Source organism: Nicotiana tabacum, chromosome 21 (assembly GCF_000715075.1).
Source record: "Nicotiana tabacum cultivar K326 chromosome 21, ASM71507v2, whole genome shotgun sequence".
Classification (NCBI taxonomy): domain Eukaryota; kingdom Viridiplantae; phylum Streptophyta; class Magnoliopsida; order Solanales; family Solanaceae; genus Nicotiana; species Nicotiana tabacum.
The window spans coordinates 22,809,215-22,826,446 of NC_134100.1; the positions used below are offsets into that span (position 1 = coordinate 22,809,215).

A 17,232-nucleotide genomic window follows, 5' to 3' on the forward strand; every position below is an offset into this window, starting at 1 on the left:
GAAAGCCAGATAAATGGGAGATGCTTCGAATTGGAGCCCAACTTCAGCGAAAATCAGCAGCTTAGACTTCGAACAACACTAAAAGGCAGAACAACAGCAGAAGAAATGGACCAAAATAAAGGTATGAGTTCAGCCACTAAACGGTCAATTCAACAGCAGAAATCAACACACAGCTTCAACTTCGAATTCAAAAACTTCTTGGGAGCCCAGAAAACTACTAAAACAGCTTAGCAGAAATCAGAATGAATTCTTCAAACCCCTTTTTTTCTTTTCTTCAGATCCGGAATTTTTAATTCAAATTTCCATCCCCTTTCTCTAGTTTCTAAATGTGTGAGTTAGTGTGTATGAGAGAGGAATATTCGTGTTTGGATGGGAGTGAAGTGAGAAAGAGCAGTGTAGAGCTGTTTAGAAAAGAGAAAGAGAAGACTGCTAGGGTTTTTGGAAGGGGAGGTCTGTCCGTCTCTTTTGGAGGAGGGAGTGTTTTAGTAGGTGGAAAATAGGGACGACGATGTTTTGGAGCTGAACGGCACTTGAGACCTGGAGCCAGACGGGTCGGGCATTTGGACAAACTCGGGCGGCTGTTTGGTTAAAGATTGGGCCTCAGTCCTTGGCCCAGTTCGTTTGAAGCCTTGGCAAACCTAGCTCTTTTCTTTCTTTTCAATATCAGATATTTGCAAACTCTAGCCATTTTAAACTCAAACTTTAATTGAATCTAATTTTTATATGGCTAGCCTATTTATTTATTTTACCTAATGACGGACTAATGCAACTATTTAATTAAATACCTTAAGAATGCAATTTTTTTTAGTTTTTAAAAGATGAATTTAACAATGTAATTAAATCGTAAATGCAATTTAAAATCTAACATGCTATGAAATTAAGGTTTGAACATTCTTTTATGATTTTTATGATTTTAAAACAACTCTAAATATGCATTAACAACTCTAAACTATTTTAGAATATTTTTAGGAGTATTTTGCATTAGGGCAAAAATTAGGTGCTCAACAACCGGTTTATTTTAAAATCCCAAATCAAGAAAAATTGACTCTGTTAAAGTCTGCGAAATACAAAAGACCGGGTAAGGAATTAACCCGGAAGAAAGTGTTAGGCATTCTCAGATTCCGTGATTTTAGCACGGTCGCTTTATGACCATACCTGGTGTAAGCACGTGATTTTTGCCCTATGAAAGAATTACTCCCAAAAAATTCAAAATAAAACGATTTTCCTCCTTTAATTGAAAAAACTCCTTCACCCCTCGCGGGGGCGGAAAACGGAGGTGTGACACTTGGCTTTATTATTTGTTAATTAAGTCTTTTATAACCTATGTGTGTTTTCACCTTTTACCGCTTGTACTTACTTGATTATGGCGTTTATGGGATTAATCTTTGAAACAAATCACGTGTATGTATTCACTTTTGTTTGGTGTGTCAAAATTATATCATACAGACGTGTACACAACTAATAACACTTTATTATTATTAAGACTAGTGAATTCAATCACGTTTCGCGTGATTTCATAAAGCTTCAACAGTCTATAGAAAATCAGAAAGCAATAACGAATTCATTATTATACCTCTTTTATATGAAGAAAAAAATACTTGTAAATTAAAATATATTTGGAATAACTCGTAAATTTGGTTTATTTATCTGCATTACACTTTTATGTAATGTATAGTTAATTAAATGTATACTAATGAAGCTTATTTAAGTTTTATCTATTAAGAAAGTTCAAGGAGTGTCAATAAAAATCTTAAAAAACTAAAATTACTAATGACAAAAAAAATTAAGAGTTGTAAATTGAGAAGGTAAAAGAAGTGTAGTTATTAGAAAGACCACTTTCTATTTGCCATGCCGCGCAAATTTGGAACTTATTCTGAATTTTGTAATACATTATTCTGCCATTTAAAACACGATTTTATGAGATATATTTTTCATCGAGTAACTACAACATTACATTAGAGATTAACACATGATTTAAGAAAGAAATTAGTAAGTATTAACGTAATATTTAAATTGAAAACCCGAAATAGTTAAAATCCTAAAAGCAAAAAATAATTGTTGTACGACTTCACCCATTGTACAAAACAAGAACTTTTAAAATCATAAAAGTATTAGTTAACACATTAGGCTTATAAGGAACCAAAACATAATTCATTTAAATCCTAACTATAAAAAAATATAATTACCATTTAATCTACATTTTTTTAAAAAAACTTACCTCACACTATTACTAAGGCAAAACTTCGTATCCTTCTAAATTGTAGTAGATTTGGACCCCCTCTAAAATAGTTATTACAAATATACAAGCACAAGTAAAAATCTTGATCACTTCAAATTATCACACAAACTTACTTGACCTACTGGCAGCCTTCTCAAATTTTATTGTCTCAAACTCATTTTAGTCATATGATAATAATTTTTTTAATACTCAATCAAAATATTCACAAAGCTTACCATATAAAAAGAACTAACAATTCAAATCATTTTCAGTAAATGATTTCTTCGTTGTGGTGGGGTTGTTATTCTTTATTTTTCTAAGAAAGTCACTACCAATCTTGTTCTCCTCATAATTCTTCTTTTCTCCTCCTTATTTGCTTTTGCATCTTCTCCTTGTTCTTCTAAAAACAAATATTTAAGTATTATGAACCAAATGGAAACAAACTAAAATTTGGAAAAACAGTTCATAAAGTTTTGGAGACGTATGGTTGTAAAAGAGTTATGAGTATTGGGGAAAAAATAGATTAAGACAAAAAAAAACTAAGGTAAATTGAAGAACATATATAGTGGTGAACCCAAAATTAAAAGTTGAACATATCTTTGTGCATTTACCTTAGCTTGTTCAAAAACAAAGAAAGAATATTAAAAGTTTATCCATTTTTTGGTGGCGTTCTTCTTCTGCACTCTATAGGCTTTGACATAGAGCAAAAAAAAGGCATAATAAGTAAGTAGAATAAAGTTGTTGCAGGAGTACGCCGCTCCAGTTCCTTCGTAAATGTTTCAAGAACTTCCTTAGATCTTGCTTTGTCCCTCTCCATTGTCATTAGAAACTATGATCTTGGTGTATATATATACACATCAGTTTAGAAAATTATTTAATAATATGAATAACAACTTTCTACCATTACAATTTTAAGGCGGAGATCGGAGAGGACTTAATTAGGATTTGGAATAGAAATACAATATGAGATTAGAAAAAGAAGCGGAAAGATACAAATGTAATTAAGAGATTATGAAACTGTTTTTGCCAATTATATTGCAAGCAAATCAACGTTCGGTTAGTAGTGACGTTTGGGTTTTCCAACATTAAGAGGTGTTATTGTTTTTTACCAAGAGGCGTTACTGAATGAGAGGAATAAATGCCAAAAGATCGTGGAAAAGGATATGTGTAATTCCTCGTTAGTTTTTAAAAATAGCACAAAATAAATGGGTATATAAGTAGAAACAGTAGGGAAAACTCCAAAAATTTGAGAAAATAGATAATTGTGATTCTTGGCCAAAGAGAGGTGGAACATCACTTTCTCTATTCCCAACTTTATATATATAGAGAGAGGGAGATTTGATTATGGCAAGACATAAAATTTTACCATTTCACGTGGTTATAATTTCTACAAACTCTACTAGAGTCATAATCATTATTTATTGTCTTTTCTTTTGCTTGTATTTAAAATCAAATTATAGATTGTCAAGAATTAAAAGAGCAAACTAAAGTAAAATACTTACCTTAAATTCAGAATTTAATCATGAAGCATTTATGGAATAATTGACAATCATTATGTCAATCCCAAAACTTCTACTCAATTGGATAGTCTCGTATTGGTAAGTAGATCATCCTCTAATTCCAAGTATGTTGGGAGAAAAACTCAGCTATATTTGACCTAAATTTCAGCATATTTATAATTGTATCTTGTGATGATCTTTGTCAACTTTTGTTCCACAACTCACTTGAGTTCAAAACATAAGATACGAAAGACAAAATAACGCATAACATAACCTCTTTACCATTTTGATCACCCTAGTCTCACCCCAAAAGTACATTTTATAACATTGTCAATTTGTCGACTTTCGACGAAACTTATTTTCTTCAAACATTTAGCTTCTAAGCCTTCAAATCCTCTTGGTACTTGGTATTCATGATCGTAAATATTTCTAACCTCCACGCTAACATGATTAACTAACTTTGTAAACTTTTCAATGATGATTTTATTTCTGAGCTTACATCAATTGACTTATGACGTACTCTTACGTACGAAAACATGGGGTGTAACAGTATATCTCATGTGCAATTGTCTACTAAAATTATAAGCCACAGTATTAAACTTTTTTTTTTAAGTTTCAACTAAATATCAAGTAAGTGGGAACCACTAGTATAAATTTTCATGTATATGTTCAGTTTACCCTTAAAACGGATAACAATTGAATTTATACGTGATTTTAAGGATATGTGGATTGATTCAACACAAATAATCAAGAATGTTAGATAAACGAGTTTAATATAGAATGAATAACCCAAACCAATTGTGATATTACAGTCGGGGTCGGACTTGGGTTGAACAATAGTTTCGCCCTCGATCGGACCCTTGATTCGAAGCCAAATGTTTATGAAGAACAACAATGAAATAAGAACTTTTCAATAGCTAGAAAGCAGAAAAATGAAATTATATTGTCTTGGTATGCGTGTTACAATGTGTCTTATCACAGAAAAACTTACTCTTTATATAGTTGGAGAGTTTCACTCTTAGTACAAGTCTAAAAAAGGTAAAAATCCTCCTCTCTCGTTATGTACTGATCAGTAACCGCCATCGAGTGAGATCCGTGTCGTGATATCCAGTTGGTTCCGAAGTCTTATGCGTTTCCCTAAATCTCAGAACTCATCTCGGGTCCGGGGTGCTTGTTTTATCAAGTCTGATTGACAAACGTTTTGTTCGGGCCTTGGTACAAGAAGTTCTCAGCTTTGATTTCGATCCCGTATATTCATGCCCTTGCTTTGTTTATTCCACCGAAAAATCGGGGTATATGTTAGCCTCGGTTTCACTCGTATACATGTTCATCTTCCTTTATCTCATTTTTAAAGGACAAAATAGCTTTTAGTAGGAGAAATTGATTACGACTCTCAAATATATCTTTACTAGTTACGATTAGCCCGGGTTATGCCCAGGCCCAACAATCATAGTGAAAGGTAAAATTTTCATGCGAAGCCAAATTTTACTTTAGCCGTTGAAGTTATATCCACTTTTTAGAAAAAATTTAACTGATGCATAATTTTTAGATAACTTCATATATATACATTTTTCTCTTTTTCTTTAATTTTGTTTTCTTCTCGGGTTTGTTAGATTTATAGTTGTTTCAATAATTTGATGATCAAGATTTTTTATTTATGATATTTAAGAGTTATGTTATCAAATTTGAGCCTATTTAAAGTAGATTTGAGCAGTGAATCGTGTATTGGATTGTTGAAAATCGAAAAACAAGTTTATATTTCCGAATTTAAGATTCCAAATCTGAAGTTGCATTTAGGGCTGAGCATTCGGGCAGTTCTGATTAAATATAGAATTTCGGTTTGAATTTTTCGTTTTCGGATTGAAGAAATGACAATCCAAATCCAATCCAAATAAGGCCGGATTGGATCAGATCTTTTAAGTTCGGTTTCGGATTAATCGGGTTGGATATTTTGGATTTTCGGTTTTGAGCTTATAAGTTGACTTGTTTCTTCTTTTTACAAAAATGAATATCCAAATGAAGTACTCATATTAAATTGCGTGAAAAGTAACTCATTCTCACCGCAATCATCCAAATAAAGTATTCAAGTAATAGAATTACTATCAAGAAAATGCAACAGAGACATCAATACGACCGATAAAAAGTAGTAATAGTAAAACCATGTCCAAATAGAAAGTATTCTGATAGTAACTTAGTAATTAATATTACATATATGAAATAATATCTAATTGATAGGGTATTTAACTTATTATTATTGACATATAGATAACGTACTAAATATAAAGTATAAAAAATTTGGATTTTCGGATATCCAAAAATCCAAAGCACCAAATCCAATATCCAATCCGAAATCCAAAAAATTTAAAAATTAAATCCAAAATCCAATCCGTAATCCGAAAATCCAAACCAAAAATCTAAAAAATTCGGATTTCGGGTTTGGATTTCGGGTTTGTCCAAACAATGCCCACCCCTAGTTGCATTCAATAGTGTGAACTACTTAAGATTCGAATTTCTGAAGTTGCAACCAATAAGGTGAACTACTTAAGATTCGAATTTCTGAAGTTGCATTAAAGAGATTGAACTACTTCATTTCCGAGCGAATAACTAACTCAAACTTCAAATAATATTTATTCGTATTTTCAAATATTACATATATGGAATTCTCATTAATTAATGATCATTCTCTATACACAACTTTACAAATGACAACTCTCAATAATATAATCAAACCTTATCATAAACTCATAAATGTTGCTCATATTTAATTTGTATTTTCACCTCATTTTATTTAACTTAAATACAGATTAGCAGGTAAAATAATTTTGGCCCAATACATACTTTGCCCCCTTAACCTGTATGGAAATTCCTTTGACCCACCGCAGTTTTACGTGTAATATTCTTGTCAATCCCTTTTCAATCAAATTAATTTTATTCGTAAGGTAATTTCTCTGCAATTCAAAAAAGAGTTGTTTTTTGTTTTATATTTTTTATAGATGAACTTCTCAATTATTGAAGAATTACTTTTCATAAAATAAATTGGTATACATTTATATTATGCTAAATAATTAAACCCAAGTTTAATATAAATATACACATAATTAATGTGTGATGACCCACTTGTGTTGCAAAGTGAATTCAGTGTTTCGAAACCTAAAAACCTCCTTTTACCTCGCCTCAACTTGGGTATGTGGTTCGGACCTATATCCGGAAAGCCTTCTATGTAAAAATATGAGAAATAGAAATTTCTATAGTTAAAATTTAATTATGATTGACTTTGGTCAATATTTTGAAAAAACGAACCCGAATCTGTATTCCGACGATCCCGGGAGGTTCGCAGTAAAATATGAGACTTGGGCGTATACCCGGAGATGAATTCCTAGGTCCCAAGCTTTAGAAATCAATTTTTGAAAGAAATTATTTTAGTGAATTATCTAAGAAATGAAGAAAAGAATTAATGTTTGAAACCATTGTTATCAGGCCCGTATTTTGGTTCCGAAGCCTGGTACAAACTTGTTATAGTATTTGAAAGATAACTGTGAAATTTGGTGAAAAATGGAGTTTATTTGACGTGAGTTGGACTTCCGGTTGAAGAGTTATGAACTTTGAGAATTCTTGATGAAAATGTTGAGTTTTGAGGTTTAATTCATGATTTTACATGCTATTTTGATGATGGGATCGCACGAGTAGGTCCATATGATGTCTTTGAGTTAGTATGCACACTTGGTTTGGAGTTCCGAAGGCTCAAGTGAGTTTCGAGTAGGTCCCGGGATGTCTTAGGATTAAAAACATGGATGTTGCAGGTTCAGAGAAATGCAAACCTCGAACCTCGGGTTTTGACCATGTGGGCCCGGGGCAATTTTGACTTTTTGGGTAAAACTTTGGAAATCCATTTTCATGCATTCAAATTGATTCATTTCGCGTTTGTTGATGTAATTGAGTAACTTGTGACTAGATATGAGTGAATTGGTGGTGGAATCAAGAGGTAAAGCGATGGTATAGGCTTGAATTGTATAGCTGAAGTAGTTAGATGTTGTAACGAGTTTGGTTATAGCTGAGGTAATTAGGTGTTGTAACAAGTTTAGGTATAGCTGAGGTAGCTAGATATTGTAACAAGTTTATATATAGCTGAGGTAGTTAGGTGGTAACAAGTTTGGTTATAGTTGTTTCTCCTTTGTCGGGATATTGTTGAAATATCATTGTTTCCTTACCGGGATGTTTGTTGATATTATTGTTCCCTTGTCGGGATTCCTTGTGATTATTGTTGGCTTGTAAATGGGAGCGGGTGGTACACCTACCACAAGATACAATGAAGTGGGAGCGGGTGGTACGCCTACCACAAGATATAATAAAGTGGGAACGGGTGATACGCCTACCACAAGATATAGTGAAATGGGAGCGGGTGGTACGCCTACCACAAGATATAATGAAATGGGAGCGGGTGGTACGCCTACCACAAGATATAATAAAATAGGAACGGGTGGTACGCCTACCACAAGATACAATAAAATGGGAGCGGGTGGCACGCCTGCCACGAGATATAATGAAATGGGAGCGGGTGGCATTCCTGCCACAAGATACAGGAAGATAGGATCGGGTTGCACCCCTGCAACAAAATGTGAAAAGAAAGTGAAATCTTTCTTTGTTTTCCTTATTCTTATTAGTGGTTGGATTTTGTTTCCTTTATAGTTCTCTTGATATTATGTTTTTACCTATTATTCCCCGAAGCATGTTTCCTCCTCCCATCTTTACTTGTTTATTCCTGCTTTACTTTCCGTTGTATATTATATAACTGCACATGTTTATTTGGTGGTATGATCCTAGCCTCGTCACTACTTCGCCGAGGTTAGGCTAGGCACTTACCAGCACATGGGGTCGGTTGTGCTGATACTACACTCTGCACTCTTTTGTGCAGACCCCAGTATTGTGGACTTTTGACCGCAGTGAGACTGTTGATTCTTGATCATCAGGCGACCCGAGGTAGTCCTGCAGGCGTCCGTAGTCCTTGGTGTCTCCCTCTATCAACTTTCCTGTTACTTACATGTATTTCTAGAGATGGTGTTGTATTTAATTCTTTCAGACCTTTATTTGTAGTACTCTTAGACCGTGTGTGAAACTGTGACACTAGTTCTGGGTAGTCAAACTTTAAACAGTTGTATTATATATTCAATTTCAGATATTAAATTATTATCTTCCGCTTAATTATTTAAAGTTCCGTTGTTTTCATGTTATCGCCTTATATTTGTTAAAAAGAAGCAATGTGATAATGAAGTAAGTAACTAAGGATTGACTTGCCTAGCTCTCATTAGTAGGCGCATCATGACTCTCTTGGGTGAGAAATCCGGGTCGTGATAAGTTGGTATCAGAGCTCTAGGTTACATAGGTCTCACAGTTCACAAACAAGCTTAGTAAAGTCTGAGGGATCGGTACGAAGACGTCTGTATTTATCCCCCAAAGGCTATAGAGTTAGGAAAAGTTTCGCTTCTATTCTTCCCTGTCGTGCGATTTTTTTCTCTCAATGCTAAATTGAAACCTCTACTCTTGTCCTTTCCCGAATGGCGAGTCATGTACCGCTTCTTCAGTCGAGCAGCAACACATGTAAGCACGTGATTTTTGCCCTATATGAGCATTACTCCCAAAAAAATCCAAAATAAAACAATTTTCCTTTTGTGTGCAATTTTAGAATTTTTGTGGCATTTTTGATAATTATTTGTATTTCTGTCTGTGCGTGTTTATTTGTTAAAACTAATAAAAAATACAAAAATATGTCGCATTTTGCATGTAGGATTTAATTCTAAAATTGTTAGTAATTAAGTTTGTTTTGCAAAAATTAAAAATTACAAAAATAGGCATCTTTTGCATTTTTAGCATTTAATGTCCAAATATACAATTTTATGCTTAATTATTACTTAATTGTGCGTTAATTATTATTGGGAGTTAATTTGCGCTTTTATAACTTAATTTAGTTCTTAATAATAATTTAAGGATTTTTAGAATTTAGTTTTAGAAAAATAAAAGAAGAAAAGAGAGCAAAAATACAAAAAATCGGAATTGGACCTCTTCTTCAATTTCAAACCACAGGCCCAAAAAATTGCCCAACCTTCCCCATGACCCGGTCCATTTCAAACCGGATCGACCCGATCCATAACCCCATAACCCAACACCCCTATTATCTTACGTTTCAAAAAACAAAACAAAAGAAAGAAAAAAAAAACCCTAAAACTAACCTAAACCATCCCCCCCTCCCTATCTTCTTCTTCTCCAAAAATCTCAAACACACAACCATGGCTTCCCCAAGCCCCCTCCAATGGATGCCTTAGCCTCCCATGGCTGCCCTTTACCCTCCATTCTCACGTCCAAACGACCCCTCACGGCTTCATCTTCACCCTCACCATGGACGACCCGGCTGCGTCTTCATCTTCTCCATGTCGAGCTCAAAAAGCTCATCCATGGCTGCCCTCTTTTTTTCGTCAAGTTCTAGCAGTGACATGAACGACCACCATCGCCACTATTTCATCGAAGCCAAACCCCATCGCTGCCTGCTTCATCTTCTTCATCGAGTTTGAGCTCGACGAACTGCTGCTGCTGCTCAGGCAGCTGCCTCTGCGTTGCTGCTCACGCAGCTGCTTCTGCTTTCTTCTTCGCTGCATCCAAACAAACCCAGCTGTTGTCGCGTTCGTCGTCCATGGCTGCACTGTTTCTTCTCCATCAAGCTCGCGCTGCTACTCCATTTTTTTTTCCCATAGCTGCTGCGTCGTCTGCTTCAGCTTCCTTCATCCCCATCTGCTTCGTCGTCTGCTTCACCACTGCTTCAGTTATGCGGTTGCTGCATCGTCTGCTTCTGTTGCTCGTTCTGCTACGTCCAGCCATGGACGAGCTTCATCATCACCTTGCTACTGCCCTCCCATGGCTGACCCTACTATTTCTGCTTCGCTACATCCAAACAGACCCCATACAGAAATGGGTTCGTTGCTTCAGTCCAGTCCGAAAGCGAGACTCAAACCATCTCGTTTGTTCGAGCTTTGGTCGAGGTTTGTCGAAACAGTCCATACATGGTTCGAGTTCATCGTTGTTCATTTCCGATTAGTTGGTTTTGAGTTTTATTTTTGTCCATATTTCGTTTTGATATTCTCAAAATCTAAAATCGGCAAATGTTTGTTTTGTTTCGTAATTTTTCAGTTTGTTTCATGTGTTATATATTTTTTCAGGAAGTGTTAATGTTTGTTGGATTCAAATTGAAGTTTAAGTAATTATTTTTAGTTTGTTGCATGTGTTTTATGTATTTTTCAAAAATTATTAATGTTGTTAGATTCAAGTTTAAATTCATAATTGTTTCTTCTTCGGTTGTTTTTGTTATTTGTCTAATAGAATTTAGTTGTAATAGGGAAATATGTTGGTTTAATCATTTGAATCCGTCATATTTTGTTGTTTAAAATAGATTTAATTCGTATTCATTTTTTTTTAAGTTCGTTTTTAATTCAGTGATTTAATGTGAAGTTATGTTTTGGTTTTAAATTTTTGGATCATGTATCTTTGTTATAATTTTGTTGGATTTAATTTAAAAAAATTAATTGATTATTTGAAGATTAGTGATTTGAATATGTTTATTTGTTTTGTTTAAGTTTAATTCGAAGTTTGAATAAAGCTTGTTTGTTATTGTTGTTGAATCTTTTCATTTATGTTCATACTTTGTTTGATTGATCTTGAATCCGAAATAAGAATAGTTTGATCTTCTTGTTTGTTGATTATCATTTTTGATTATTTCTTCAGTTTGCTTCATGATTTTGTTTAAGTTTTAATATAGGAATTGTTGGTTGTAAAGTTGTTAGATTTTAAGTTCAAATGATTATTGAATTTAGAAATCTGAATATATTTTTTTGTTGTTGTTGTTGTTGAATCTGAAAGTAGGTTTGTTTGTTGTTAAAGATGTTGTTCAATCAAGATAATTTTAGTTGTTTCCTTGTTGTTCATCATTTAGTTTGAATTTGTTGTTGAACATTGTTAGAAATTGATCATATTGGCTATATTTTGGTTAAGATTGATTAGGTGAATTGGTTATATCTGATGGGGGTAGTTTGGTAATTTGAAGTACGTTCGGGGGTAAAATGGTAATTGTAATAAGGTCGGAGGGGTAGTTTGGGAATTGAATATTTTGAATAATTCTTTATGTTAAGCATGGGGGACAAAATGTAATGGGGTGTGAGTGATATAATTGTTTAATATAAATGGGGTACAAGACATAATGTAGTGGAGGGGAATATGGTAATTGTTTATGTTAGGCATGGGGGACAAGATGTAATGGGTTGGATTGATATATTTGTTTAATGTAGTGGGGGATGAGTGGGAAGATAGTGAGTTTGGTAGGACAAAGTGGTTGTTATTAATTGATTAAAGGGTTTGGGATGAGATATAAATGAAAGGCTTGAATCAGATTTTGGGAGGGACAGATAGAGAGAGAAAAAAAAAAGCTGAATATTTAAGAGAGAAAGAAAAATTCCGAAAAATATTAAAACTTTCAAGAAAAAAAAAGGAAAGAAAAAATACAAATAAAAAAGGAGCTGGAAATTAGAAGAGAGAGTAGTACACACCTGATAAATATTCTGATATACGGGTTTAGAAATTAAGGGTTAAACATTAATTAGCTTTTCAAATCTGAAAATTCCCTTGGTTTCTGTCCGTTGTTTGTTGTCGGTGTTTCTGGATTTTATTTTGATTTTCAAATCTGTCACTGGGATTTCTGTTGACTGGATTGCTGGTTATTATTGTTGTTGTTGTGTTACGTACTACGTGGCTGACTTTCTTCTTCTTATATTGACAATACCAGGTACACAACTGTAATTTTGGCCTTTTGTAAACTGAAATGAAGAATGGAATGTTAAATTTCTAATTTAGCTTTTTTTTTTATTTTTATTAATTGTATTTAGATTATTTTATGTATTATTATTCTGTAAATCGCCGTCGTTTTACATAACTAGACATATTGTAGCGATGTACTAAATAATGTTTTGCTTTAACCTGATTATTAGGTAGTATATATTTAAGCAGGTTTATTATTGATTAAACTGTCTAATAATTAGAATGAAAAGAAAATAACGTAAAAATGACTTTATGAAATCAGTTTTTGGCAAAATTGATTAAGTTCACTATTTATAAGGGTTTTAGTATCGCCAACATTAAGTTAATCGAAATCATGTAGCTAAATTTAGTTAAAACATGAATTTAAATTAATTTTGCAGATCAAGTATTAGGACATGATTTGAATTAAAACAAGGTTAGTTAAGGTTAAATTAATTAATTTTTAGAAATACATATTAGTAATCAAGATTGTTTCTAATTTCCAGTATTTGTAAATAATTAATTTCAATAGCTCAAGTCATCTAACAATATGATTTTAATCCGGCTATGGGATAATTAGTTTCTTTTAAAAAAAATTAATTGACAATTCCATTGTATTTATAATTAGAATTTTAGTAATATTACTTTCCGTTAATATTTATTTTAAACCAGTATTTAATATGTTATTTTTAAGTATGTAGAGATTGATTTATATTTATAGACAAACTTAATAATAATAAAAATGCAGTCATTTTAAGATATTCATAAAATAAGGGAGGATTGCGCTAAAAAATAAATAAATATAAACAATACAAAAATTTGCAGGGTTCTCCAATCTTATTTATTTATTTATTTATTTTAAAAAAAAATACTTAGATCCAGGGATGGGCGGTTTAGTAAATTTCACGGTCCTACCTAAAAGTATGACAACACGTAGTCTTTAGGCGCGTATTTAATAAGAGTATTTTCTTAAATATGCGTGTGCATTTATGTAACCCAAATCCCAATCTCGGCAGAGTCAAAATGCATCAACAAATCACGTGTACACTGATTGTGACGTGGTTCGAGATGCGTTTTTACGACATTGCAATTCTTGTATAAAATAATAAGAGGAATAATGATAAAAGCGGTTTTAAAATCTAAATTTGCATATAAGTTCTTAATTATTTAAAAAATCAGATAAATAAGCCAAATATAATAGTTGAGCGACCGTGCTAGAACCACGGAACTCGGGAATGCCTAATACCTTTTCCCGGGTTAACAGAATTCCTTATACGGATTTCTGGTTCGCAGACTGTAATACAGAGTCATTCTTTTCCTCGATTCGGGATTAAAATTGGTGACTTGGGACACCCTAAATCTCCCAAGTGGCGACTCTGATAAAAATAAATAAATCCCGTTTTGATTGTCCTTTAATTGGAAAAAACTCCTTCGCCACTCGCGGGGACGGAAAAAGGAGGTGTGACAGCTCTGGCGACTCTGCTGGGGAGAAAAATCCAGAACCACTGGTTCAGGGTTAGAAGTTCGAGCTTAGAATAATTGTTATAATTTGGCTTTATTTATTATCTGATTTTATTACATGTTTTGGATTAAATGTGCTAATTAATTGCCTTTACCGCTTTGATATTATGTGAAATGTATATAAACTGTGCCGAAACCCTTCTCTTCTTACCTCCGGGGAGAAGCTCGCTGGTCGAGACTCCCTATTATGTTAGTGTCAATACCCGAAATAAGAAAGAGGCTCGGATAAGTTACAAAGCCGGATGACCCCGCGGGTCCCCGGTACGTAGCCCTCTCCTCGACTCGAGTTGTCCGCTCGGGTAAGCCAGGTTTAGAACAAAGCCCAGTTTGAAACTTAGTAAAACATGACTTCATGCCGGATCCCTAGTAGGAAAACGCTTATTTGCATCACGTTGCATCTGACTTAGGGGACTCAACACAGGGGTTGGGTCCGTCTAGGACTAGCAACCTGAAATGTAAAGACCATCCTGCTGCATCCTGTTTGCTTTATGCATTTATTTGCTTTAGACTTGCATGCTGACCGGCTTTGGAAAATCAGAAATATTGAAAATTGAAAAAAAGGGGACGAAGTAACAGTGTAGAGAATTAATTGTCTATTTAAAAAAAACAATAGTTTGTATTACCATGAAAAAAAAAATTTGTTTTTAAAATGGTTTTTTATTTGTTTATTTATCTACAAAAATGCCAAAAATAAATAAAAAGGTCGTATTTAAAGAATCAATTTTTCTTTTCCTCAAAATTAGGAAAAATAGGAAAATTAGTTATGAGTCAAATAAAGATTTTGCTTTGTCTAAATCCCTTAATAAATGTGCAGAATGAGCACGAGCAGGAATTCATCTGAGGCCATGGTAAATGGGATCCCTTTAGGCTTACGCATGTGGTGGAACGACTTAGAAGAATCAGGGCGAGATACAGTCAAGATATACTTAGGAAACTTAGTTGGGCTACTGGACATTGTTCCGAGAGGGGACATTATAAGGGCACTAATCTCATTCTGGGACCCAGCACACAATGTATTTCATTTCTCAGACTTTGAGCTCACACCGACACTGGAAGAGCTGGCAGGGTACATCGGGAGTCCCAAAGTCCCTATGAGAGAGCAGTATCTTATTGCACCAAGGACCGTGACCATACACAAATTTTTAGACACCGTGAAGATCCGCAGAGTTATACACAACCCAGAATTATCTGAAGGTTTTTGTAGTTTTGCATTCTTGTACGACAGATACGGTCATTTTGGAGGGTTCAACAATCCCGAGGGAAAGATTTGCAGCGGGGAAAACCAGCTGAAATGGGAAGGACATAGGTGTATTGCTTTCATGGTAGCCTTTCTGGGACTTCTGATATTCCCTAGAAAAGACGCGAAAATTAACATACAAGTCGTTGGGATCGTCAGCACTTTGCTCAAGCAGAACAACAACACTCTGGCGCCAATGATTATAGCAGACATCTTCCGTGCTCTCACTGTTTGCAAAACCGGAGGAGGTTTCTTTGAGGGTTGCAATGTACTATTGCAAATGTGGATGATAGAACACCTATGTCATCGCCCACACTTCCTGAAATATGAGTCGTCACAAAAGACTTGTATAGAAGAGTTTTCCACAATGGTCAATGGGTTTAGCCTGCCAGAAGGGGTCGCCGAGTGGGTCACTTTGTTGCGTTCAGTCTCAGCAAGCCAGATAGAATGGGCATTTGGGTGGCTGCCCATAGATGAAATCATACACATGTCAGCCACCGAATCTCATTTGTTGTTGATGGGCCTCCAAAGTATCCAGTCTTACGCACCATACAGAGTTTTGAGACAGTTGGGGTGATACCAAATAGTCCCAAAGGAAGAGGATCTCAGTGGCCAGGTAATCGAAATCGGGCCTGGTGGGCAGTTCCCTGAAGTAGTCGTTCGGAGAATCTGGAATGAATGCCAAACCCTGAAAGTAGATACTCGTGTACAAGACCGGGCCAAAGGTAAAGTATCACCAAAATACCTCACATGGTACAGAAGAGAGCTTGAGTACCAGAGACCAACTAAGAGAGCTCACGTCCAAGACTTCGCAGAATCATCGCGAGCACAATGGGGTTGGCTAGCAAAAGAGAAGGAATATCGGGACGAGATTGGCAAGTTAAAACAGCAAATTGAGGGGCTAAAATACCAAAGCAGCTTGCAAATTGATGCTGATACAGGAGAGAAAAGCAAGTTGATTCAAGAGAACAAGGCCTTGAGAGCCCGAATCCGCCAAAACAGAAAGAATGCCGGCGACCAACAGAAAATTCGGTCCAGTGAAAGGTTGATAGCAGAGTTGAGGAGTCAGGTCAACAAAAGCCACGAAGACTTGGAGAGATCCAAGGCTTGTATAACAAGAATACGGGTCAGGTGGGCCAAAGTTACAACAGCACGGAGAGAGCACCTATGGCAAGTAAAAAGGGACTACGAAATGAGTGTTGCAACATTGAGAGAGATAAACTCCATTCTCAATGATCGGGTCCTTAAACAAACCCGGGATGCTAGAATAGATAGAGAACGCTGCTATGAGTCGATACCCCGGATGGAAGAACAAATGGAGAGGTTCCAAGATCAGCTCATTGACAATACTCGAATATTGGGACTATAGAATCAACGGATAGAACAACTGTGCATAGAGAGGGATAGAATCAGGGGTAGGATCAATGAGATAGGGCGCTATATCACCACGAAGTGCCTAACATATGAAGAGATGCCCCGTGATATCCTTTTTGCCTCAGTCATGGGTTATGTCCACCGGATCATGGAGAAACTAAAAAGCTTGCAAAGAGGACGGGCACCAAAGCCCGCGGAAAGCCGAACGATGCCTCGCGGGCACCAAATTTCAAAGCTTTAATGTATCCCTAGCTCAATCTTGCATTTGTTTGAGTCTGTTGTCTACCCTTATGTTCTCTTCAAACGTTCTTAAAAAGAAAAGTATGGAGTCTGTAATTTTGTTTGTTTTTAATTATGGCTTGTAATAGCATATTTGAATAATAAAAGTTAAAATTGAGTCTTCATTTTACTTATTGCACGAACTACGCTTGGTCTGATTCGTGCGGGGTCACGATACGTAGGCAATCTCTATAGGATTCGACTGTAATTATGAAAAAAAAGAAAAGAAAAATAAATAAATATAATATATATATATATATATATATATATAT

The 17,232-nt window shown here is 34.8% G+C and overlaps 1 protein-coding gene across 1 annotated transcript; it reads left to right on the forward strand.

Moving 5' to 3' along the window:
• The first annotated feature begins 14,876 nt into the window (after positions 1 to 14,876).
• LOC142175161 (uncharacterized) lies at positions 14,877 to 15,884 on the forward strand. The gene has a single exon (XM_075241740.1). It carries the CDS (start codon positions 14,877 to 14,879, stop codon positions 15,882 to 15,884), a length of 1,008 nt encoding a protein of 335 aa, XP_075097841.1.
• Positions 15,885 to 17,232: the final 1,348 nt, after the last annotated feature.

What these genes read in the sequence shown, in the direction of transcription:
- LOC142175161 (XM_075241740.1), top strand. Translation starts at nt 14,877, where the DNA reads ATGTGCAGAATGAGCACGAGCAGGAATTCATCTGAGGCCATGGTAAAT.